This window comes from Diceros bicornis, chromosome X (genome assembly GCF_020826845.1).
Source record: "Diceros bicornis minor isolate mBicDic1 chromosome X, mDicBic1.mat.cur, whole genome shotgun sequence".
Classification (NCBI taxonomy): domain Eukaryota; kingdom Metazoa; phylum Chordata; class Mammalia; order Perissodactyla; family Rhinocerotidae; genus Diceros; species Diceros bicornis.
Genome location: NC_080781.1, coordinates 46,903,843 through 46,931,080, shown reverse-complemented (window position 1 = coordinate 46,931,080; position 27,238 = coordinate 46,903,843). Strand labels below are relative to the sequence as shown.

At 42.7% G+C, this 27,238-nt stretch overlaps 2 protein-coding genes across 9 annotated transcripts in view; both read right to left on the bottom strand.

Moving 5' to 3' along the window:
* The window catches only part of FAM156A (family with sequence similarity 156 member A), a 54,474-nt gene extending 50,089 nt beyond the window's left edge, over window positions 1-4,385 (bottom strand). For 7 of the 8 annotated variants that reach the window (XR_009217497.1, XR_009217498.1, XR_009217500.1 and 4 more), the window contains exon 1: window positions 45-161. The gene's annotated coding sequence lies outside the window, so the exon portion shown is untranslated. Of the gene's footprint in view, window positions 1-44; window positions 162-546; window positions 737-4,328 lie in introns of those variants that run through there. The other variant, XR_009217499.1, reaches the window with a different exon arrangement.
* LOC131400276 (putative G antigen family E member 3) lies at window positions 105-26,766 on the bottom strand. Its single transcript, XM_058535073.1, is given in 4 exon segments — window positions 105-269; window positions 25,173-25,348; window positions 26,123-26,228; window positions 26,683-26,766. Coding segments are annotated over 4 exon segments (531 nt in total).
* Between the last annotated feature and the right edge of the window lie 472 nt (window positions 26,767-27,238).

Sequence of the window (27,238 nt, the reverse complement as noted above, 5' to 3'; positions counted from 1 at the left end):
TTCTACACTCTGAAAAGCCACCCCCCACACCCACCCGCCCTCACCTTGAGCTCCAGCTGTGCCATCGTCGTGCCTGTCCCAGACAGACGGCCAAGGGTAACTGGCTAGCCGAAGAGGGAGGCAGGAACAACGAGGGTCCATCCGGTGCCACTCTGCGTCCCGGAAGTGCTTAATCCGGCGATCTTGCCGTGACCAATCACCGCCCAGTACGGTTTCTGACTCCGCCCCCATACCCGGGAGGCAATCGCTCGCCCTGTTGTGGTCCTCAGCTGGATGCAACCATGTAGAAACGGAGGGGTGAAGTTGGAGAAGTGAAAATGAAGCCTGCAGCCTCAGACCCAGTGTGCACTCGGGCTTCAGTGCGCCGGGAGAATGGAGTGGTGGGAGTGGGGATGGACCCGACGGCGCCATTAGTGCCTCCACTGGGACCTGTGGTTGATGCCCCACGCCGTGTAAGCAGACCCTCAGTGTTGTCACACACGCAATGGATTGTTCCAAAACGGACGCCCCCTCCCCAATGGTACCTCCCGGAGTGGACGGTCCTACCTCTGCGCCTCTCAGTTCCGTCGCGCGCGCGTCCCTCGGTGGTGCGAACGGGAAACAGCTGGTCGGTGCAGATGCTGATGGACCATTCTAAGTTGGCCCCCAAGAGCTGGGAGGGCAAAGTCATGATGAAAACCCCACGACTCGCTGCAGTCTTGGACTCGGGAAGAAGTCTTCCTTAGCTGAAATTTACCTCCCTGCAGTGGTCACCGTTATAACAGGGAGCGTTAGAAGCGTTTTCTGTGTTCTAGGCATTGTGCTGGCTTGTGCCTCCCTGGGTGATGCAGAATAAGTCAGTGGGGGAACCTAGCCACAGTCCCTCATGGGGCGGGTGGGATACAGCTCCCGACTAGGGTCCAAAGGCTTAACGTGGGGCAGGCCTCTATCCTTGACTTGTCAGTAATAGCGAAAGGGACAGCAGGACCTTTGGTTCTGTTAGGGAAGGGGCCATCTCCCACGGTCCCCAAGGACACTGAGTAGGTGAGATAAAGACCATGGACTTTTTCACTACCCTGTCACCCCTGAAGATGTTCCCTAGCAAAATCCTTGGCATGTCTAGCTATGCCTCTCTCCACAACTTTGCATTTGTTCCCTCCTTTCCTTCCTTCCTTGCCTTCCTTCCTTGCCTTCCTTCCCTTCCTTCCTTCCCTTCCTTCCTTCCCTTCCTTCCTTCCCTTCCTTCCTTCCTTTCCTTCCTTTCCTTCCTTCCTTCCTTCCCTTCCTTCCTTCCCTACTTCCTTCCCTTCCTTCCTTCTTTCCTTCCTCCTTCCCCCCTTCCTTGTGTTGGTGGTTGCTGTGTTTAAAATTAAATAGGTATAATGAAATAGAGAGAGTGGTCTAGAAAGAGTAGTCACGGAAGGTCTTTCTAAGAATGTGACATTTGTGCAGAAACCTAGAGGAGATGAATATCTGGGAGAAAAGCCTCCCAGACAGAGATGGAGAGCCTCTGGAAAAGTGTGGCAGTGGAACTCAGTCTGGTGTGTATGAGGAACAGTGAGGAGGCCTGTGTGGCTGGCACAGCGTGATGGAGAGAGAGAGGTAGGAAATGAGGTCAGAGAGGTAATGAGGGCCAGATCATGTAGGGCCTTCTGGGCCATGGTGAGGACTTTGACTTCCTCTGAGTGAACCATGGGGGGGTTTTTAGCAGAGAAGCCCCCATGCCTCTTTCAGAGGCCAGAGGCCCAGGTAACCTAACGTATGGGGAGGAGCTCCTGGTTTGCCCCAGGGAAGAACCCCTTCCCCAGCCTCTCTGCAGCTGAACATACCTTCCCTGGACAATCCCATAGACTCAGGGGGAACCTCCCAACTGTTCCCCATGAATATCCGTGTCAAAGGATGATACTCTCAGGAGAGGCGAGGCAAGGGCCCTCATGGCATGCGTGAGGTCACACCCAGGCCCATGTGTGAGAGGGACAAAGTAACAGGCACAGAGAAGACAGAGAGCACACGTTAGAGAGACAGGGACAGAGAGACTGTTTCTGGCAGCACACTGTCCCCACTGAATTAGCACCCACCTATGGGCCCTCAGCCCTGCTGCTGGATGATATGTCTGTCTCTACAGGGGAAAGGAAGCCCCTCCTCAGGGACTGTTTCTAGGGAATGACTCAGCTGCCCATGGCCTGGGCCTCAGTCACACTGCCTTGACACACATCAGGACCCTCTGCCCATCAGGACAAGGATGCGTTCCAGTTGTGGGGAGGTTCATGCTGTACCCAGGGTCCCCCACACCCTCTCAGGCCCTTAAACTGCCTTCCTGCTGATCTCAGTGCCAAAAAGATGCTTTAAAGGGGGAAGGGGTGGCAGGGATCTCTGCCTTTGCAGTGGGGCCTTGTGCAAATTGATGACTCGGAGGTATTTCCCTGCCTGCGTGGAGGCTCACCTCTCTACCTTCCACCACCACGTCCACAGGGAATGGATTGCATTCTACACATCAAGTACCAAGTGGGATGTGTGAGTGAGAGACAGACATCCTGACAGTGAGTCAGTTACAGGGTCCTTGTGGGCCTGGGCACACCTTGCCCTTCCCCCTTCCTTGTGCCCCCCCCCGACCTGGCCTGGGCTATGCTGAGCCTGCCCCTGCCCCTGCCTCCTCCGAGGAGCTCAGTTACATCCAGTTCCTCTCCTCCTCAGGAGCTGAGAACTCCCATCCTCACTGGGCGTCAGGCTCCTCATCCACCAATGGTGACCTCCTCGTTGGGTGTTGGGCAGATTAACTGTGTTTATATGTGTACGTAGGTTTGTCACAGGGCCCCTAGCAAGGGTGAGAGTGATGTCAGCAGATATTGTTCTTATCAATATTATTACCATGGGCTGCTACAAGCTGCACATGACTGAGGACTTGCCCTCCCTGAGGATGGGAATCCTAAGCTTTCATCTCTGTGGTTACCAGGGCAGGCATGGGAGAAGTCACAGCAAATATGAAATCACAGGTCTACTGCTAAGCCCTGTGAGAGTAAGGTCCACCTTGCCTTCTCCTCGAAAACATTCTCGAATGCAGATACACGAGCAGCTCAGAGACCCAACCCTCTGGACAAAGACCCCCCCCCCCCGCAGATAGTTCAGAGACCTCATGCTCTGGGACAGACACCCACAAACAGTTCAGAGACCTCTTATCCTAGACACCAACCACAAACAGTTCAAAGATGTCACACCTGAGAACATAGACCTCAACCAGCTCAGAGAATTCTTACTCTAGGTAACAGCTCCCCTTCAGCTCAGAGGCCTGACACACTTCCCCATAGAGCCTACACCCTGGGACACAGAGCCACAAATCTGCATCTCAGGGCTGCTGTGTGGGCACTGACAGTGAGTCTCTGTTCCGTCCACCCCGTGGGGGAGAGGCCTTGGGTCTTGCAGTCCCCACTGTCTGCAGTCACCACCATGTCCTCGTGAGGAAGGCACGTTCACTCCAGCGATAGGGAGGGCCTCTGGAGCTGACGGGTTCTGAGAGTGACCTCTCATGTCTGGGTCCAGGGAATGGCCATCGTCTGACCAACCCTGGTCACCTCTGGTAATAGTGACTTTTGCATCCTTCCCCATGGGGGATTTAGGGTAAATCCAAGACCCACAGAAGGAGGCCCATAGACCTGGTCATCTCTGCCGTCTCTCAGCACCCACTTTGGGGTATTGGATCCTGGGAAGACAGTCTTCCCTTCACACCGCATATGGCAACCCCCATTAAATCCCTCTGATCATCTCTGCCATTTCCCCAAACTCCCTCTCCTGGTGGCAGCTGCCATATATCTTCTGTCTCCCCAAATTTCTCTCCTGCCCTCGTCAGCCACCAGGCCTCCCATTCCACCCTAGGTGCCTGTTTTGCATCTCTCCCAGCCCTATTCACTGGGCCTCAGTTACACCTCTCACCCCCATTTGCATCCTCTCATCTAGCACCCAGCCCTGCCTCAGAGAGGACCCCCACAGGACCCTCCCTGCTCCCTGCAAGTTCAGAACATTGTGCAGGACAGACTGCGCTCCTGCCCCCACACAGGTGTCTGTCATAAAGTCCTGCTAGGGTAGAACCGAAAAATCTCTCCAGGATCCAGGTGCAACTCCAGAGCCACACTGGGAGTCTAGGGCAATTCCTCCAGGGCTGGGGGGTGGGGGAAAGGAGAAGGGTTTCTGAGAGGAGTAGCTGTGGTGAGTGTCCCCTCAGGATGTGGGATGACACTGTGCAGAGCTGAATCTGTGAGGACAGGGAAGCGACCCTGGAAGGGACGGGGCAGTGTGAACTTAAGGAGTGCCCCAGCTGCTGTCCTCATGAGCTTTGGCATAATGGAGCCGGTTACCTGCCTTCTCTGGGCCTGAGTGTCCTCATCGGTGACAGGGGTGACAGCATTTTCTCCCAAGGGGCCTGGTGAGGATTAAGTGAGATGGCACTTAAGTGCTTAGGACACTGCAAATCAGATCAATGATTACCCAGAACTCAAGAGCCCCAGCACGGAGTGCCAGCTGACTCCTAGAGTGATCTCCCTAAACCCTGCACAGACTGGGGAAGTGTCTTCAGCCCTGTTGACTGGACAGTGGACCACGTCTTGGAGACAGGGTTGGACTGGCGCTCCAGTGCTCAGTGCCCAGCCCTGCACTACAAACTCCCGCCCATCAACCACAGCTCCTGAGTGTGAGCACAGCGACCGGGCTTTGGGGGTCCGTCCCTTTGTATCCTGCAAGAGCCAGAGCAAGTGGTCTCCAGGTGGACCACACAGAGCGGTCCCGGATTCCTCGCATTTCTTGTCCCACAACCAATCAACCGCCCCTTCGCAGGCTCCTGGTTTATTCAAATCTGTGGGAGAAGGGCGTGGCTAAAATGGGACTGGAGTGGCCTCTGGGAAGTCTGAAAAATGGATGTCCGCCCAAGGCCGGGATTGGGGGCTGGGGCACCAAGACAACATCATCCCCTCCTCTGTCAAAGGCTGAGGCTGATCACCCTGGGGTGGGGCAGACTTTATTGTCCCTCCATACACGGTATTTGTATTGTTATAAAATAGAGTCCCCCTCCCTGGTGGTACCTCCGGTAGTAGTGCATTCCGCTTTTGCACCCCCGAAATGGTACCTTCAGGCAGGGGACAGTTCCATCCTCACACCTCATCCTGCCCCCCCACTCCCAGGAGGTGAGACCCCAGAGGGGCTGTTTTTTATGTATGTCCTGTGGAGTATTCTGGTGGTTCTAATGCTAATGTGACGCTTTAGTGTGCATCAGAATCCCCCAGTTTCTGATTCAGTGAGTCCGGAGTGAAGCCCAAGGAAGCTCAGCCTCCCTCCCACACAACTAAGTGGAGTCTGATTCCCATCTCCCTCCATCACGTTACTAGTGAATCATTCCTTCCCTTCTCTCCCTCCCCCCTCACGCCCCTACACACCTAGATGAACAATCTTAGCACCATACCCTGAAGATCTTGAAGGGAGCAAAGGTCTAAGCATCCGGTCCACTGCAGCAGAGCTCCTGCCCCACGAAAGGTGTGAGGATGCCAGTAAACCAGCTCTTCTTCTGCACCACCGAGGGACAGCATCATGGCAGCATCTATCAAAGCGAAAAATCCTTCCAATGCTAGGTCCGTGAGGGCAAGGACATTTTTCTGTCCAGTATCCTCAGTCTCCCCAGTGCCCAGCACATAGTAGGTGCTCACAGGCTGATTAGTGAATGACTGAACTGTGACCCAGTGATTCCACTTGAAAGAATGTGTAATAAACACACACACACACAGAGCTGTGTGTACAAGGAAGGTAGTAGCAAGCCATCGGGAAAAACCTCCAAATGTCCATTGATAGTCAATGATCATTGGATGGTAAATGACCAATGAGGAGTTCATGTAATACATGGAGCACCCACTGGCCATGGAACAGGATGAGGGGACCAGTCTGTACTGCTCACAGGGATCTTCTTCAGGACATGCCATTAACGTGGGGGGAGGGGGAAACAAATGGGAGATGCTCATAGTGAGACCCGGTGTGTGTGTGTGTGTGTGTGTGTGTGTGTGTATGTGTGTTGTTTAAATACAGAGAAATATGTTTGAAAGCAACAGGAAAATACCCAGAACTAACCCCAGTGTTAGGCCAGGAGGAAGAGAATGTGGAGGAAGGAAATGAACTGTGTAGTCCATGTACTGATGTCCTAATGGAATCTTTTACACCAACCCCATATTTATGTATTATTTGAGTAAGTCTTTATAAAGCAAAGTCATGTAATGAAAGCAATATCTGCACCACAGAGCATTTGTTCGTGAGGGCATCTGGAGGGTGTGTCCGGGAACAGGGTTCTCAAACTTACCTGCCCCAGGGCCAGGCAGTTAATGTGCGTAAGAGAACCCAGCTCCTGTGAAGGTAAGGAAGAGCAGCACGTGAGTAGGATAAATGTTCCCTGCCAATCAGCCTCCGGAATGGGTACTGATAGAGAAGATGGGGCCAGTGCAGACCCTATACCCACACCTCGTCTGAGGAGGCATCCACAGTGCAGCTACCACCTACTATCCTTGAGGAGGAATGAGATCCCTGCATGGCCAGGGGTTGTGATTTTCCCAGAGAAGCTGGAAGTCTGGGTTCTTGTCTTCTCCTGTTTTTTAAAATGATAGAAACAAATTAAACTGACAAAGATTGTGGTTCAGTCCAGCTCTGTATAAGCCATATAGAACAATGTGTCTGGGAGCGGGGTTGGGTCCGAGGGCTCCTTTTCCAGGCAGATCCTTCTGAAACCCTTCTGAAGCCCTTTCAGAAGACGGCAGGAGCTCAGGAAATGCCTTTTGAAATTGAATGAATGAATGAATGAACGAATGAATGAATTCAGGAGCTAACATCCAGACCTGCAGAAGGATCCCTGTTCTCAGCCAGTGATGTCGCCTGTGACACCCATCCCGGGCCTCTTTCTCCTCTGTTCCTTGAGTCCTGGATAGACCCTTCCGATCTCCGCCATCGGAGGGCATCGTCACTTGCCCTCTGACCCCTTCATCCACTTGGTGTGTCTTCCCAGCACTCACTGCCCACAGCAGCCCACTCTGATTCCTTCTCCTAGTTTTCAGCCCCAGCAGAGCCCCCTCTGGAATGGACCCCTCCATGCCCCACCCCCACCCCCGGCAGTGGTCAGGAGCTTGGGTTCTGGTGTTGCCCTGAGTGCCGATCTCCGCTTGTCCTCTTCATGGGCAGCTGTGTGACTGGGGGTCATTCCCTTGCTCTCTCTGTGCCTCAGTCTTCTCCACCATGAAATAGTGTCAATCCTCACAGGTTGTTGTGAAGAGTAAATCAGATGATCCCAGTAAGAGTTTTCACAGGGCCTGGCCCAGAATAAATGTGAGAGATACATTAGCCAGTATTATTATTGTTTTAGTCGTTATTACTGTTTCCAGAGATGCTCCACTTTAACCATCAGTAAACTCTTTAATACTCATAATATGCTTGGGAGGTGGTTATTATTAGTAATCACTCTTTTACAGGTGAGTAAATTGATGTACTGTGCACCAGCTAACTAACTTACTCAAGGTCACCAGAGCCAGGAGGGGAAACACCGGTACTCATGCCCAGGTCTGTCTGGCCCTAGAGCTCCTGCCCATAACCCCTGGCTGTGCCTTATTCCACAGCAGTGTCAGTGACAGCGGTAGCCACTCACGTCACAAAGGTAGCCAAAGCCGAGCAAAGACCCCATCTGCACAGTCCCTGACACAAATATGGTCCCCACAACATGAAGTGGACAGACTAGATATTCAGAGGACTCTCAGTCTCAGTGAGCCACTCCTCCCTGTGCACGTCCTGTGGGCTGGAGAATCCATCCTGTGGGTGTTGTCCTCCAGGGACATCTTAGCACCTGCAGGTTCATGTCCAAGGCTGACCTGAGCAATGCCCACCTCTCCCTGCACTGCTTGGCGGGGCATGCTGAGGCCCCATGTTCTAGGGACCTCTGCCCCTGGACCCAGCTGACCCTTCACAACCTCCTTCCTGGCAATCTCTCCTTCAAGTGGCTGCAACAGCCCACATTCACCCCTGATTCTGTTAATAGACCAGTGGATGAGGAGACTGAGGTACCAAGGGGTTAGCCTAGTTGCCCAGGGTCCCCCCGCTTGTCCATGGCAAACTTGGATTCACACACTGCGCTTTCTGACTCTAGGTGTCCTGACCTAAAACAACATTGTCTTCTACCTCTAGGAGCAGATGCCCTTTATAATTTTATTTATTTATTTTTTTCCCCCAAAGCCCCAGTAGATAGTCGTATGTCATAGCTGCACATCCTTCTAGTTGCTGTATGTGGGACGCGGCCTCAGCATGGCCGGAGAAGCGGTGCGTCGGTGTGTGCCCGGAATCCGAACCCGGGCCGCCAGCAGCGGAGCGCGCGCACTTAATGGCTAAGCCATGGGGCCGGCCCTGAGCAGATGCCCTTTAAATGGCACCCACGTGCCGCATGCTTTAAACACAATTCTCTAACACCAACATCATCATAAATAGTGGTAACTGTCAGAATAGCGACAGCTGTTCCATCTTTACACTGACAGAATCTCGGGAATTTCCCTCAATCTCTTCATCACAGGACACACACATGTCATATGAGAAAGATAGGCGATCCTATTAACACAGCCTTCAAGGACTAATTCAAGACTGGACTAGGAATTGGTTCCGGCCATGATGGACTAACAGGTCTGGATTTATCCTCCCACTTTAAACAACTAAAAAATTGGAAGAGACGGGTTTTGGACGTGATACATCAGGCAGCGCAGGACATTGATACCTGAGAGAAAGGGAAAAATGAGGTGAGCACTACAATTTCCCCTGGCTTACTGCCTGGAGAGGGTTTCCAGGCATCAGTGCAGGGTGAGGTAACCCAAACAGAGGCCTATGGTCTCCCAGAGTTGAGGAAACAGTTGAGAATTCAGGGAGGTCAAGACAGGCAGTATTCCCAGAGCAGAGGACCAGAGAAAAGAGAGCTGCATGGAGAGGAGAGAGTTGCAGAGAGAGAGAGACAGAGACAGAGACAGAGAGACAGAGAGACAGAGAGGGAGAGAGAGAGAAAGAGAGAAAGCGAGCTCTGGAGATCTGCAGAGGGTTCCCCTGGAGTCTCCAACTGAATTCTCATCAGCGCATGTGTGTGAGGAAACTACCCAAGGCTGGGGAAAAAACTACCAAAAAGGAGTGGGTGGAACAACCCCAGAGCTCACAGAGGGATGGAAATAGTTCATCTTCTCACCTGCCAGAGTTGAAAAAAACTCATAATATGCAGGATATTGGGAAAAGTTCTCAGCTAGTTATTACCTCAGTAGTTGGGAAAATTCACCCTGGACTAAAGACTGTTCAGGTCCCATCTAATAATGCTCGAAAGCAAGCCTCAAAAGGATAAAACTGTTATCAAGTGTCTTAAATGCATCACAGGATGAAGCTCAAAATCACTTAAAGTGATTATTATTATTTTTATTATTATTATTATTATAAAATCCAGAACCCAACAAGGTAAAATTCACAATGTCTGGCATCCAATAAAAAATTGTGTTGTATTGAAAATATCTATAGCAACAACACAACCGAAGGCCAGCTCTACTACTGAAAAGATTGACTCAAACATCAACAGTGACTCCCTAATAGAAACAGAATGAAAAAAGACACATTACACACAGAGGAACAAACTTAAGAAGGACAATGGAATTTTCATCAGAATCTATGTAACCCGAAATTTTCTAATTAGTGCAAATGCTTTTTAAAACATGAAGATGAAGTGAAGATATTTAATTGAATGATTAAACAAACTAAAAATCTGAGAAAGGTAATAGCCAGCAGATCTGCCTTACAAAGCCTCTTAATGAAGTTCTTCAGAGAGAAGGAAGATGATATCAGAAGGAAATTTGGATCTATACAAACAATTGCATAGCGCTGGAAATGAGGAAATTGTCCATAAATACAAATATTTTTTATATGTTAAATCCCTTTAAATGATAATTGTCTAAGCAAAAATAGTAACAGTGTATTGTGGTGTTTATCACATATGTAGAAATAAAACATAAGACAATAGCACAAAGGATAACAAGAAGGAAAAAGAGGTATACAGTTTTAAGATTTTTATAGTATACACGAAGTGGTATAATATTAAAGGAAGGCACAATGTAAGAAGTTAAAAACCATATAAACTCCAGAGTCTCCACAAGAAAAATTTTTTAAAAGATGTATAACTAGTAAGCCAATAGTGGAGATAAAATGGAATCATCAAAAACATACAACTAATCCAAAAGAAGGGAGGAAGTGGAAAACTAACTACTAAAGAACAGGTGATAAATAGAAAAACATAGCCAGATGGTATATATATAAAAGTAAACTGTTTGCACACTAAGTGTAAATTCCTTACACATGTCAATTAAAAGGCCTAGTTTGTCAGGTTGGATAAAGTAGGAAGATCAAATTATACATGGTCAAAAAATAATCCCACTTTAAATATAAACAAATCATTTAAAACTAAATGGATGAAAACAGTTATACTCAGAAATCCTGAGTGAAATGAAGGTTGGATAGTGTAAATTAATGTCATACAAAGTATACTTCAGAATGAGGATTTTTACTAAAGATAAAGAGTGATAATACACAATGATAGAGAATTCTGTTCATTGAGAAGACATAACAATCACGAATATGTATGCAATTTCAAAATACAGGAGTCAAAATCTGATAGAATGGAAAGGAGAAACAGACAAAACCACAGTTATAGTTGGAGACTTGAACCTTTCTCTCTCAGCAGTTGATACAAGTGAACAAAATAAAAATCAGAAAATATATAGAAGACTTAAATAACACTATCAATCAACTTGACCTAATTGATATTTATAGAACAACAGCAGCAGAATACATATTCTTCTAAATTGCATGTGGAATGTTCACCAAGATATACCATTAAAAAAACTCAATAAGTTGAAAGGGACTGAAATCACACAAAGTATATTCTCTGACCATAAAAGAATTAAAATAGAAGTTAGCTGCAGAAAGATAGCTGTAAAATCACAAACTATTTGTAAATTAAATAACACTTCAAATTAATGCAAGAGTCAGAGAAGAAATTGAAAATACAACATATCAAATTTATGAGGTGAAGCCAAAACTTCATAGAGGGAAATTTATAGCATTAAATGCTTGTATAAGAAAAGGATAAAAGCAAGTGATCATTCAAAGATCAATAATCTTCCACCTTAAGAAACTGAACAAAAGAGGCTGGCCCAGTGGTGTAGTGGTTAAGTTCCCGCACTCCGCTTCAGTGGCCTGGGGTTTGCAGGTTTGGATCCTGGGCAAGGACCTACACACCGCTCATCAAGCCATGCTGTGGCGGCATCCCACATACAAAATAGAGGAAGATTGGCACAGGTGTTAGCTCAGCAACACACTTCCTCAAGCAAAAAGAGGAAGATTGGCAACAGATGTTAGCTCAGGGCCAATCTTCCTCAGCAAAAAATAAAATAAAATAAACATTTATTAAAAAAAAAAGAAACTGGAAAAGGAATCAAATTAAACTCAAAACAAGCAGAAAAGGGGCCGGCCTGGTGGCAGTTAAGGGCGTGCGCTCCACTGCGGCGGCCCGGGGTTCACCGGTTCAGATCCCCGGTGCACACCGATGCACTGCTTGGCAAGCCATGCTGTGGCGGCGTCCCATATAAAGTGGAGGAAGATAAGCATGGATGTTAGCCCAGGGCCAGTCTTCCTCAGCAAAAAAAAAAAAAAAAAAAGAAGAAGAGGATTGGCAGATGTTAGCTCAGGGCTGATCTTCCTCACAAACACACAAAAAAGCAGAAAAAAATAAATAATAAACATCTAAGCAGAAATCGACTAAATAGAAACCAGAAAATAAGTACAAAAAATTAATGAAAACAATTCTTTGAAAAGATCAATAAAATAATAAAACTTTAGCCAGACTGATAACAAAGAGAGAGAGAAAGAGGAGGGACACAAATTACCAATTTCAATAATGCCAGAGGGGACATCAATACAGAGTTTTCAGACATTAAATGCACAATAAGGGAATATTATAAGAAATATTATTCAAATTTTTTAAAGAGGGTATATCTCATGTTAAGTGTTCTTACTACACACATACACACACAGAGAATCCAATGGGAAAAAAAAATAAAGGGACACAAGGAAACTCTGGGAGGTGTTGGATATGTCTGTTACCTTGATTGTGGTGATGGTATTACGAGTGTTTGCATATGTCCAAACTCATCAAATTGTACACATTAAATATATATAGTTCTTTGTATATCAATTATACCTCAATAAAGCTGTTAAGAAAGGGACACCAGAAAAATTTTATCCAAAAAAATTGATACTTAGATAAAATGGGAACATTCCTTTAAAAATACTAACTAGCAAAGCTCACTCAAAAAAAAAAAATAGAGAACATGAATAACCCCATGTCTATTAAAGGAATTTAATTCCTCTGTCTAATTTTATGGCATCATAATTACTTTGATACCAAAGCCAGACAAAGACAACACAAGAAAACTACAGACCAATATTTTTATGAATATAGACACAAGAATCCTCAGTAAAATAAATACTAGCAAACCAAATTACACAGCACAAATAAGTGGGATTTATCCCAGGAATGCAAGGTTGATTTAATATTAAGAATCAATTAAGGGCTAGCCCTGGTGGCCTAGTGGTTAAGTTTGGCATGCTCCGCTTCGGCAGCCTGGGTTCGGTTCCTGGGCATGAACCTACATCACTCGTCTATCAGTGGCCAGGCTGTGACGGTAGCTCACATACAAAATAGAGGAAGATTGGCAGCAGTTGTTAGCTCAGGGCAACTCTTCCTCAACAACAACAACAAAAAAAGAATCAATTAAGTTAATATACCATGTCAATAGAATAAAGGACAAAAACCGCATGATCATCTCAGTAGCTGCATAGAAAGCAACGGGCAAAATTCAGCATCCCTTCATGATAAAAAAATTCAGTAAACTAGGAATAGAGGGGAACATCTTCAACCTGCTATAAGGCATCTACGAAAAACCCACAGCTAACACTATACTTAATGGTGAAAGACAGAAATACTCCTCCTCCCCCAAATCAGGAACAAGGCAACTATGTCCTCTCTCATAATTTTATTTCACATTATTCTGGAGGTTCTGGACAGGGCAATTAGGCAAGGAAAAGAAAGGGAATCTAGATTGGAAAAGAAGAAGTAAAACTTTTCCATTTGCAGATGACATAATCCTGTGTATAGAAAATCCCAAGGAACTCCCCCAAAATAGCATTATATCTAATAAAGGAGATCAGCAAGGTAACAGGATACAAGACTGATATACAAAAATAAATTACATTTCTATATACTAGCAATGAATAATTCAAAAATGAAACTAAGAAAACAATTCCATTTACAATAGCATCAAAAGAATAATATACTTAGGAATAAATTTAACAAAAGATGTACAAGGCTTGTACACAGAAAACTACAAAACATTGTTGAGTGAAATTAGAGAAGACCTAAATAAGTGGAAAGGCATCTCACTTTCATAGATTGAAAGATTTACTATTAGTGTTAAGATGGCAGTACTCCCCAAATAGATCTACTGAGTCAATGCAATCCCTATCACAATTTCGACTCCTTTTTTACCCCAGAAATTAACAAGTTGATCCTAGAACACTAATGGAAATGAAAGGGTCCAGAAATAGCCAAAACAGTCTAGAAAAAGAAGAAAAAAGTTGGAGTGTTCACATTTCCCACTTTCAAAACCTACTACAAAGCTATTGTAATCAAGACAGTGTGGTACTGACATAAGGATAATATCTAGATAGATAATGGAGTAGAATTGAGAGTTCAGAAGTATACTCATATCTCTATTGTCAGTTGATTATTGTCAGGGGTGCCAAGGCCATTCAATGGCAAAGAATTGTCTTTTCCTGAAAATGGTCTTGGGATAACTGGATGTTCACAAGCAAAAGAATGAATTTAGATCTATGCCTCATACTATATACAACAATTAACTCAAAATGGATCAAAGACCCAAATGTAAGAGCTAAAACTATAAAACTCTCAGAATAAAACATAGGCATAAATATTCATAATCTTGGACTAGGCAATGATGTCCTTGATATGACACCAAAAGCACAAGCAACAAAGGAAACAAAAGTAGGTAATTTGGAATCATCAAAATTAAAACTTTTGTGTTTCAAGAGACACCATCAAGAAGGTGAAAAGAAGAGAGAGATGCCGCAGAAGAATAAGAGGCAGCAGAGACAGAGCATTGTGAGAAGTATTCCACCCGCTGTTGCTGGTTCTGAGATGTAGGGACCCACATACAAGTATAGGGAAAGAGACCTCTGAGAACTAAGACAGGGCTCAAGTGATAGCCAGTAAGGAAACAGGACCTCAACCGCATGGTACTGAATTCTGCTGACAACAATCTGTTTCAACTTGGAAACAGATTCTCCCTTAGGGCCTCCAGAGAGGAAAACAGCTCTGCTGAAACCTTGATTTTGGCTTTGTGAGATGCAGGCAGACAAAACAGCTGAGTACACTGGAATTCTGACCTACAAAACTGTGGGAAATAAATTTGAGTCATTTTATGTCAAAAAAAAAAAAAGTGAAAAGACAATCCATAATACAGGAGAAATTTTTTGCAAATCATATATGTGATAACGGACTTGTATCCAGAATATATAAAGAACTCTTACAACTCCATACACAAGACAAAAACCCAATAAAAACTGGGTAAAGGATCTGAATAGAAATTTCTCCAAAGAAGATATACAAATGGCCACTGAGCACACAAAAAGATGCTCAACATAATCAGCTTCAGGGAAATGCAAATTAAACCAGGAGAACCACTTCACATTCACAAGGATGGCTACAATAAAAAAGACAGGTAATAACAAGTGTGGAGAAATTGGAACACTCATACAATGCCAGTTGGAATGTAAAATGGTACAGCTGCTTTGGAAAACGGTCTGGCAGTTCCTTGAAAGTTAAATATACAGTTACCATATGACCCAGCAATTCCATTCCTAAGTATATAGGTAAAAGAAATGAAAACTTATGTTCACACAAAAACTTGTGTATGATGTTCATAGTAGCATTATTCATAATTGCCCCAAAGTGCAAACAATAGCAATGTCTATGAACTGACATAAATGTGATATATCCATAAATGGAATGTTATTCAGCAATAAAAAGAAATGAAGTACAACAGGGATGAGCCTTGAAAACATTTTCTTAAATCAAAGAAGCCAGTCATCAAGAACAACATATTGTGTGATTCCTATTATGTGAAATATTCAGAACAGGCAAGTGTATACAGACACAAAGTAGACTGGTGGTTGCCTAGGTTTGGGGGGAGGGGGAGAAAAAGGATGGGAGGAAATGGGGAGTGACCGCTGAAAAATATGGCGTTTCTTTTTGGGATGATTAAAATGTTCTTTCTTTTGTTGAGGCAACATTGGTTTACAACATTATATAAATTTCAGGTGTATATCATTGTATTTTGATTTCTGTGTAGACTACCTCATGTTCACCACCCAAAGACTAATTACCATCTGACCATACACACATCCCTTATTACCACTTTCACCCTCTTCCGTCCCTCCTTCCCCTCTGGCATCCACCAATCTAATCTTTCTATCTATGTCCTTGTTTGTTGTTGTTGTTGTTTTTATCTTCCACTTATGAGTGAAATCATACGGTATTTGACTTTCTCCATCTGACTTATTTTGGTAAGCAAAATACCCTCAAGGTCCATCCATGTTGTCACAAGTGGCAAGATTTTATCATTTTTTTTTATAGCTGAGTAGTATTCCATTGTGTATATATACAATGTATTCTTCATCCATTCATACATTGATGGGCATTTAGGTTGTTTCCAAGTCTTGGCTATGGTGAATAATGCTGCAATGAATATAGGAGTGCAAATATCTTTTCACATTCGTGTTTTCATGTTCTTTGGATAAGTACCCAGAAGTGGAATAGTTGGATTATATGGTAGTTCTAGTCTTAATTTTTTAAGGAACCTCCATACTGTTTTCCACAGTGACTGCACCAGTTTACATTCCCACCAGCAGTGTATGAGAGTTCCCTTTCCTCCACATCCTCTCCAACACTTATTTCTTGTCTTGTTAATTACAGCCATTCTGACAGGTGTGAGGTGATATCTCGTAGTTTTGATTTGCATTTCCCTAATAATTAATGATGTTGAGCATCTTTTCGTGTGCCTGTTGGCCATCTGTATATGTTCTTTGGAAAAATGGTCGGATCAGCCCTGAGCTAACATCCATGCCAGTCCTCCTCTCTTTGCTGAGGAAGACTGGCCTGAGCTAACATCTACTGCCAATCCTCCTCCTTCCCCCCACCCTTTTTCTCCCCAAAGCCCCAGTAGATAGTTGTATGTCATAGTTGCACATCCTTCTTAGTTGCTGTATGTGGGACGCCGCCTCAGCATGGCCGGACAAGCGGTGCGTTGGTGCGCATCCTGGATCCAAACCCCGGGCACCAGCAGTGGAGCACCTGCACTTAACCGCTAAGCCATGGGGCCGGGCCCGGGTTGTTTGTTTTTTTGTTGTGGAGTTGTATGAGTTCTTTAAGTATTTTGGATATTAACCAATATCTAGACATATGATTTGCAAATATGTTCTCCCAAATGCTAGGTTGTCTTTTCATTTTGTTGATGGTTTCTTTTGCTGTGTAGAAGCTTTTTAGTCTGACGTAGTCCCATTTGTTTATTTTTTCTTTCGTTTTCCTTGCCTGGTGAGACATGGTATTCAAAAAGATACTGCTAAGACTGATGTCGAAGAGCATACTGCCTGTGTTTTCTTCTAGAAATTTTATGGTTTCAGGTCTTAGCTTCGTCTTTAATCCATTTTGAGTTAATTTTCATGTGTGGTGTAAGATAATGGTCTACTTTCATTCTTTTGTGCGTGGTTGTCCAGTTTTCCCAACATCATTTATTGAAGAGACTTTCCTTTCTCCATTGTATGTTCTTGGCTCCTTTGTAGAAAATTAGCTGCCCATAGATGTAAGGGTTTACTTCTGGGCTCTCGATTCTGTTCCATTGATCTGTGTTTCTGTTTTTGTGCCAGTACCACGCTGTTTTGCTTACTGTAGCTTTGTAGTATATATTTTGAAATCAGGGGGTGTGATACCTCCAGCTTTGTTCTTTTTTCTCAGGATTCCTTTGGCTATTCGGGATCCTCTGTTGTTCCATTTGTTCCATGTAAATTTTAGGATTCTTTGTTCTATTTCTGTGAAGAATGTCATTGGGATTCTGATTGTGATTGCATTGAATCTGCATATTGCTTTTGGAAATATGGACATTTTAGTCATGTTAATTCTTCCAATCCCTGAGCACAGAACATCTTTTCATTTCTTTATGTCTTCTTCAATTTCTTTCGACAATGTTTTATAGTTTTCAGCGTACAGGTCTTTCACCTCTTTGGTTAAATTTATTCCCAGATATTTTATTCTTTTTTTGTTGCTAGTGTAAATAGGATTGTATTCTTAATTTCTCTTTTTGCTATTTCGTTGTTAGTGTATAGAAATGCAACTGATTTTTGTATGTTGATTTTGTATCCTGCAATTTTACTGTATTTGTTTATTATTTCCAATAGTTTTTTGGTGGATTCTTTAGGGTTTTCTATATATAAAATCATGTCATCTGCAAATAGTGACAGTTTCACTTCTTCCTTTCGAATTTGGATCCCTTTTATGTCTTTTTCTTGCCTGATTGCTCTGGCTAGGACTTCTAGTACTATGTTAAATAAGAGTGGTGAAAGTGGGCATCCTTGTTTTGTCCCTGTTCTTAGAGGGATAGCTTTCAGTTTTTCACCATCGAGGATGATATTAGCTGTGGGTTTGTCATATATGGCCTTTATTATGTTGAGGTACTTTCCTTCTATACCCATTTTATTCAGAGTTTTTATCATAAATGGATACTGTATCTTGTCAAATGCTTTCTCTGCAAATATTGAGATGATCATGTGATTTTTATTGTTCATTTTGTTAATGTGGTGTATTACGTTGATTGATTTGTGGATGTTGAACCATCCCTGCATCCCTGGAATAAATCCCACCTGATCATGGTGTATAATCTTTTAGATGTATTATTGTATGCGATTTGCTAGTATTTTGTTGAGGATTTTTGCATTGATGTTCATCAGTGATATTGGCCTGTAATTTTCTTTTTTTTTGTGTTGTCCTTGTCTGGTTTTGGTATCAGGGTAATGTTGGCCTTGTAGAATGAGTTAGGAAGCATCCTCTCCTCTTCAAATTTTTGGAAGAGTTTGAGAAGGATAGGTATTACATCTTCTTTGAATGTTTGGTAGAATTCACTGGGGAAGCTGTCTGGTCCTGGATTTTTTTGGGGGGGTGGTTTGGGGAAGGTTTTTGATTACTGTTTCAATCTCCTTACTAGTGATCTTACTATTCAGATTCTCTCTGTCTTCTTGATTCAGTTTTGGAAGGTTGTATGATCCTAAGAATTTATCTATTTCTTCTGGATTATCCAATTCATTGGCTTGTAGCTTTTCATGATATTCTCTTATAATCCTTTGTATTTCTGTGGTGTCCATTGTAATTTCTCCGCTTTCATTTCTGATTTTATTTATTTGAGCCTTTTCTTTTTTTCCTGGTGAGTCTAGCTAAAGGTTTGTCAATTTTTTTTCTTTTCAGAGAACCAGCTCTTAATTTCATTGATTTTTTTCTATTGTGCTTTCAGTCTCTCTTTCATTTATTTCTGCTCTGATTTTTATTATTTCCTTCCTTCTACTGATTTTGGGCTCTGTTATTCTTTTTTTTCAGTTCCTTTAGGTGTACTGTTAGATTGTTTATTTGAGGTTCTTCTTAATTCTTGAGGTATGCCTATATTGCTATAAACTTCCCTCTTAGAGCCACTTTTGCTGTATCCCATAAGTTTTCACATGTTGTATTTTCATTTTCATTTGTCTCCAGGTATTCTTTGATTTCTTCATCTACCCAATCATTATTCAATAGCATTTTGTTTCATCTCCACATATCTGTGGTTTTTCTAGTTTTCTTCTTGTGATTGATTTCTAGTTTCATACCACTGTCGTCAGTAAAGATGCTTGGTATTATTTCAATCTTCTTAAACTTATTGGGACTTGTTTTGTGGCCTCATATGTGATCTATCCTGGAGAATGTTCCATGTGCATTTGAAAAGAATGTTTATTCTATGGTTTTTGGATGGAATTTCTGTATATATCTACTAAGTCCATCTGGCCTCATGTGTCATTTAAGGCCAATGTTTCCTTACTGATCTTCTGTTCAGATGATCTATCCATCGATGTAAATGGAGAGTTAAAGTCCCCTATTATTATTGTGTTTCTGTCTATTTCTCCTTTCATCTCTGTTAATAATTGTTTTATATATTTAGGTGCTCCTATGTTGGGTACATAGATATTTACAAGTGTTATGTCCTCTTGTTGGATTGTTCCCTTTATCATCATGCAGTGCCCTTCTTTGTCTCTTGTTACAGTTTTTGTTTTAAAGTCTATTTTGGGCTGGCCCCGTGGCTTAGCGGTTAAGTGTGCATGCTCTGCTACTGGCGGCCCGGGGTTCAGATCCCGGGCGCGCACCGATGCACCGCTTTTCCGGCCATGCTGAGGCTGCGTCCCACATACAGCCACCAGAAGGATGTGCTACTATGACATACAACTATCTACTGGGGCTTTGGGGGAAAAAAAAGGAGGAGGATCGCCAATAGATGTTAGCTCAGAGCCGGTCTTCCTCAACAAAAAGAGGAGGATTAGCATGGATGTTAGCTCAGGGCTGATGTTCCTCACACAGAAAAAAAATAATAAAGTCTATTTTGCCTGATATAACTATTGATACCACAGCTTTCTTTTTGTTTCCATTTGCATGGAGTGTTTTTTTCCATCCCTTCACCCTCAGTGTGTGAGTATCTTTAGGGTCTGAAGTGTGTCTCTTGTATGCAGCATATATATGAGGATTGCTTTTTAATCCATTCAGCCACCCTATGCCATTTGATTGGAGCATTTAGTCCCTTGATATTTAAAGTAGCTGTTGATAAGTATGTACTTATTGCCATTTTGTTACTTTTTTTCTGGGTGTTATAGAAGTTCTTCTCTGTTCCTTTCTTCTTTTCTTGCTCTCTTCCCTTGTGATTTGATGACTTTCTTTAGTATTATGTTTGGTTCCTTTCTCTCTATTTTTTGTGTATTCATTATAGGTTTCTGGTTTGTGATTACCATGAACTTTGTATATAATAACCTATGTAAATAGCAATCTGTATTAAATTGATGGTCTCTTAAGTTTGACCTAAAAGGCTACACTTTTACTCCCCTCCCCCCACATTTAATGTTTTTGATATAATATTTAACCTCTTTTTTTGTGTGTGTGTCCCTTAACCTCTTATCGTGGAGGTAGATATTTTTAGTACTTTTGTCTTGTGACCTTCATACTAGCTTTATAGTTGGTTGATCCACTACCTTTACTGTATTATTTTTTCTTTGATAATTTTCTTATTCCTATTTGTGGTCTTTTCTTTTCCACTCAAACATGTCCCTTCCCTTTAACATTTCTTGTAAGGCCAGTTTAGTGGTGACAAACTCCTGTACTTTTTGCTTGTCTGGAAAACTCTGTATCTCTCTTTCCATTCTGAATGATAACCTTGTCATGTTGAGTATTCTTGACTGTAGGTTTTTTCCTTTCAGCACTTTGAATATATCGTGCCACTCCCTTCTAGCCTGTAAGCGTTCTGCTGAGAAGTCAGCTTGATAGCCTTATGGGGTTTCCATTGTATGTAACTTGTTGCCTTTCTCTTGTAGCTTTTAGGATTCTCTGTTTACAAACTCTTGACATTTTAATTATAACATGTCTTGGTGTGGGCCTCTTTGAGTTTATCTTGTTTGGTGCTCTCTGTGCTTCCTGTACCTGGATGTCTGTTTCCTTCCTTAGGTTAGGAAGTTTTCAGCTATTATTTCTTCAAACAGGTTCTCTGCCCCTTTGTCTCTCTCCTCTCCTCTGGGAGACCTATAATATGGATGTTAGTATGCATGATGTTGTCCCAGACATCCCTTAGACTGTCCTCAGTCTTTTTAATTCTTTTTTCTTTTATCTGTTCAACTTGGGTGATTTCCTCAACTCTTTCATCCAGTTAACTGATCTGTTCTTCTGTGTTATCTACTCTGCTGTTGATTCCCTCTAGTGAATTTTTCATTTCCATTATTGTATTCTTCAGTTCTGATTGTTTTTTTTTTCCAGTTCTTTGTTGAAGTTCTCACTGTTTCATTTACTCTTCTCCTAAGATCCGTGAGCATCCTTATAACTATTAGTTTGTACTCTTTATCAGGTAGATCATTAATCTCTTTTGTTTAGTTCTTTTTCTGAGGATTTGTCCTGTTCCCCTATTTGGAACATATTCTTTTGTCTCCTCATTTTTCCTACTTCTCTGTGTTTATATCTATATATTAGGTAGATCAGCTATGTCTCCCGATCTTGGAAATGTGGCCTTATGTAAGAGATGCCGTATGGAACCCAGCAATGTGCTTTTCTCTCCTTACCTGTTCCAAATGTTCCAGGAGTATCCCTTGTTTGGGCTACGCATGTCTTTCTGTTGTGGCGAGGTTGCTCTTGCTGTGGGTGCATGGGTAGACTAGGCTGGTCCCCGGGCTGGCTGGTTGTAAGGCTCAGCCACGTGCAGCTGCTACGGTCACTTTGGTCACTTTAGTCACTTTATTGGGAGGAGGGGCAAGCCCCTGCACTGCTGCCTGCAAGGTCTAATAGCACACAACTGCTGCTGTTTTGCTGTTAAGTGAGTCAGGCCCCCAGCATGGCTAGTTGCTAGGCTCAGAAGCTCGTAATTGCTGCAGGCCTTGGGTGAGCCTCCCTGCGGTGGAAGGCTGTTGTCAGCTCTCTCAGGAGCACAGATGGGTGGGGCTGGCTCCAGGCGTGGTAGCACACAATCTTTTCAGGCATTGGAATGAGGGGGCAGATCCCCCGTGTGGCTGAGATGGCCAGGGGCACAAGTCTGCTGCAGCCAACATGCCCCACCACCCGTGGGCCCACACACCCCACCACCGAAGGCCCACCCCTCATGCATGCCCTGCTGAGGCCGACCCACTTGCCTTGCTGTAGAGGTCCCACGCACCCCACTTATGTGGGCCCACAAGTTCCCCCACGGACTTGCTGGTGGGTGGGGCCACTCCCTAGGGTGGGCTGCCTGCCCTGGCTGGGCTGGATTAATTCTGTGCTCTAGTGGGTGGGGCAAACCTCTGTGCTAAAAGGCCAGAGGGAAAAATCCAATAGTGCCTGCCAGCATCCGTGTCAGCACAACTGCACTAGGTCATAATAATGGCTACTGCCAGTCCCTGGGGAGGTGGGCCCAGCCACCTCCTGCCTCTCTGAGATGTGCTCAGAGCTTAGCAAGTGAGTCTGTTTTGCCAAAGGACTACACACCTTTCTGGTGTTTTTGTGTTGGTTTCCAGAAGAGGTGAATCTGTGGATGGGCCCTTTAAGGCCAGGCTTTTCTTTCTGTCATGTTTGATAGCTTTCCCCTGGGTATTCCCTGTTGATTTTAATAGCCAGAAAATCCAGACTTTATGGCACTCATCTCAGTTGTGCTGAATTCAAAGTCTGCTTCTTGTGGCATAGCTCTTCCTCTCAGATCCCCTGCTCCTCCAGGAAAAGCTTTGTGCCTTAAGATTGCTCCCAGTCATGAAACTGTGGCTAGAATGTGGTTCTTTTCCTCAGCAGAAAAGAATGTGGTTCTTTCCCTCAGTGTATTTCTGCCTCTTCCACCCATGTCAATGTTGTCCCTTGTTGTGGGCGTTCTTTCTATCCAGTTTCCAGATCTCTCTCAGAGGTAACTGTTCCACAAATAGTTGTAGATTCGTTGTGTCCATGGGAAGAGGTTAAGTTCAGAGTCCTCCTATGCCACCATCTTCCCAGAATCTAAAATGTTCTTAAGCTATGGTGATGGTTGCACAATTTTGTGAGTGTACTAAATATCATTGACTTCTTTATGTTAAATGAATCAATTGTACGATACATGAATTATATTCAATAAAGCTGTTACAAAAATTGTTGTAAGTAAATTAATTAAGTAATACTTTAGTCAATGTCAGATATTTCAAAAGCTTCTCTGGAAATGACTGAGTTCAGCTAAATATTTTTAAGCCTCTGTAAGAGGGAGAAATAATTGTGCTTATAATCCCGTGCCATTCCCTAAGCAGGGTAGATTCCGAGCGGAGTTCTTTGTTGCAGAACTGTTTTATTGGGGTGTAAGGATGTAAATGGGAGCTCAGAGGTGTAAATTTAAAAACTTATTCACGTAATTCACCACATTAACAAATCAATGGAGGAAAACAAATCCTATGATTTTAAGAGATGTGTTGTAACAGTTTGATGAAATTATACATACATTCAAGTTACGTATGCTTAGAAAACTAGGAGTAGAATGGAACCTCCTTATTTGATAAAGTGTACCCACAAAAAAGTACAGTAAACATTATATTGAAATGTGGAAAATTTTCCACTTCAGATCAGGAAAAAAGCAAGGATATCCAATACTACCAGCTGTATTCAAACAGTACCTGGTGGTCCTGTCCAATACCATAAATGAGAAAAGGAAATAAAAGGTATAATGTTTAAAGTGGCAAAACCAAAATTCAAAGATGATATGATTGTGTATTTAAAAAATCCAAAAGGATCAAGAGATAAACTTTTGGAATTAATAAGCGTATTTAGCAAGTTAGCTAGAAAAAAAATCAAGGTACAAACATTTTTTTTCTCTATATCCCAGCTCAACCACTTAGAATGTAAACTTTCAACAAAGATACAATTTTTAGGAGCATCAAATGCCTAGGAATAAATTTAACAAAAATATGCAAGAATTATTTGAATAAAGTTGTAAAACTTTATTGAGAGATTGTTAACACTCAAATTTCCAAAGTAAGGACAGCACGCTTGGCTTCAGTCTGTCTTTGTTTAAATTTGTGGCTGTCCTTCACGTATAATAGAAACATAAAATTGAGACACATTACTTAGCAGAACTTTATTTAGATGACTAGAGCTATATAAAGGACACTACAGTTTTGATGGATTAAAACCAGAGCCCAAAGGGTGACCCTTTGACTTACATCCAGTTAGCCTTCATATAGACATTGAAGGTAAACTTTCAGACATATTAACAGTATTTTTAATCATATCACTTTTTTTAGCGGAATAAGGAAACAGAGACTGTTCCAGTTCAGAGCAAATTAAATCAAATCAAACTATTTAAAGGTAGGTACAGGGGCCGGCCCGGTGGCTCAAGTGGTTCGGTGTGCGCACTCTGCGGCGGCGGCCTGGGGTTCGCCGGTTTGGGCCCCGGGTGCGCACCGAGGCACCGCTTGGCAAGCCATGTTGTGGCGGTGTCCCATATAGGGTGGAGGAAGATGGGCGCGGATGTTAGCACAGGGCCAGTCTTCCTCAGCAAAAAAAGAGGCAGACTGGCAGATGTTAGCACAGGGCTGATCTTCCTCACAAAAAAATAAATAAAAAAAAATAAAGGTAGGTATAGGTAGAAAGAAAAAAAATGCATACACTGTTAGTAATAATCCAACCAAACAAAAAAAGGATATTTTTGAAAAAAATAGATATTTTTAATGTTTTGATGTGAAATAATATTCTGAATATAGGATGTGCTTGTAACTACCTAAGTGAAGTAAACAGAAAGGCCATTATCACATTTGTTTTGTCTCTATTGTGGGAAAGTGCAAAAATGTTTCTTTGGGATAGTTTAGCCCTTATGTAGTTGTTTTAAGTAGGTTAAACATTTGTCCCCATTTTCACCCATACTCCTGCCTCTCTATGCAATTAAAAGCATTTCAGTTTGTACAATAAATTACATGGCTACACCAGTTTTAAGCCATTACCATCATATGTGACATCAAAATATAAACTGATGTTTATTATAATGTGGTGTGTATTTGTTCGAAGCATGCCTTTATAAAAATATGTGAAAATTATTAGCCGTTCACTAAATGACTTAGAAGTGAGAAAATACTTTCATATCTTACAATTCAATACAGCATTGACCCAATTTGTTTCTATCTCTGATAGCTTACACAACAGCCATTTGGGGTCTGAACTACCTTTCAAATAACTTTTATATGGGAAGTCTGTTATTAAAGTAGCAGTAATGTTACTTTATACCTCTATACTATAAGAAATACAATACTGTGGAAATTAATAATTCAATAATTTGCATCTTAATGGATAACAAACCTGTTTCTGGCATTTTAATAGGCTCTAGACTTGGCAGAATCTCTTCCTTGACAGCAAGACCATCTCCAGGCTCATCCACAGTCTTCAGCAGAGTCAGTTCTTGTTGATCAGCTTCCACATCAGGCCCTTAAAAATAAAAAGTTCATCAATTTAAGAAGTAAAATCATGAAATATGAATAAGGAAATAATATCCATTCCCTTAGCATTATGAAATAAAAGCTTGTAGGCTAGTGTGGTAATAAATGTGATGCATAAGTCTCCCAAGAGCATTAGTTCAGGAGTCTGTTGCCAGAAAAATGGAAAACAGGTTTTTCAAATATTACACTTTCCTTTCCCCAGGCTACCCCTAGAAAACTTAATTGTCCCTTTTGTACTTATTTGTTATTGTACTTATCACATTAAATCAGTGGTTTGTTTGAGTCTGTCTGACTAGATTATAAGCTTTAGACAAAAATTATGTCTCTCGTTAGCACTGAGACTCCCAGCACTTAGTGTATCACATGGCATAAGTAGGCACTAGTAAATGCGTGGGAAAGAAATCTTAAAAACTACATGAGGATGTCAGCAAAGTGGCAGACTAGGAAGCCCAAAGCTCTCATTCTCCCCCTCCCCAGAAACATCAAAACTGTCTGAACAATCCATATAGGAGCTCTGGAAAGCACTCAAAGGTTTACATACAAATGCCCATCAAGAAAAAGCCACTTTCAAGATGATAGGAAAGTTTTGTGGCATTTTAACTTGCCCTTGCTCCACTCCTTCCCCAGAGCAGTAGCAGGGAATGTTTGAAATACTTTTCTAATGTTTCTTTACTCCCGTTACCGGTATGTCATAATGCATGATACACAAACACATGTCCATCACCCATAGACCCACAGGCACTCTTATTCTCTCTCCTTTCATCTTGAACTGCAGGTGCTCCTTCATCATCAATGTCCTAAGTAGGTATAATATCCTGATTCTCAGTTGGTGGTTCCTCTAGTTGAGGTTGTTCATCACTGGGCTGCTGAGCCTAGGGGTGTGAGTGTGTGTGCAAATAAAAAGTCAATAATATAAACATACAGGATACAAACACATATATCTAATCATAAGTAAGTTTAAAGACATTTTCCAAAAGTAATTAATATATAAATAAAATCGTTACTCTTCCCACAGATAATCTACTCCAAGTAAAATGTTACCTGTAAGGATTTTGGAAGCTATTTTAATCTACGCTGGGATGGATGTGTGTAATCTATTATCAATAAGCTTAAGAAAGTCATAGGGCAAAATATGGGAAACATAAGAGCATGCCCATCCAGGCAACAACAGAATGTAATCTTCCTGGGTGAATGTTTTCTTCATAGGATTCCATTATCATTTTCTATCAGTGTGGAAGATTTCTATCAGTGTATCTATACTAGTTCAACAACATTAAAAAATAATAGATTCTGGTAATAGAAAACATAAAATGTTGAAGCACTCACAACCACAGGTCCAACTGGCTGGGAAGACTCTCGATGAGCTCTCCTTCCTGTAGACTTGGATCTTGTTCTTACATGTGCACTCATATTTCCCACTGGAAATACAATATCATAATTTGAAAACAGCATGTCAGAGGATAGCTGTATATGAACACTATGGCAAAATGGTTATTGGTACTCTTTTTAATTTCGAAAATATTTTCAAAGTAAGTCCTAGGGTCATGAGAAGTGCTCATGCTTTCTAAAAACACCAGATAAGCCTTTGTTCATGTGAGTATCAAAGAGGCATAGAAATCACCTTAAGGCACAAGGCAAAAGACCGGAGACTTTTCTGATGAGGTTTGGTTTCACAACTGGATTCATCATGAAAACACCAGAAAATTTCAAGTTGAGTGACTACTGCTTTTGTCACACTCCCATCTCCTAGGCCCATTCTTCCCCCTTCCATCAAGTTCTGTTGGAACCCATGGAAAGCCTCAACCGTTCCCATATTGCCTATGGCTGTTTTCCCACTCCAAGGGCTGAGGTGACGAGCTGCCCAGCTGCCGAGCTGCCATGC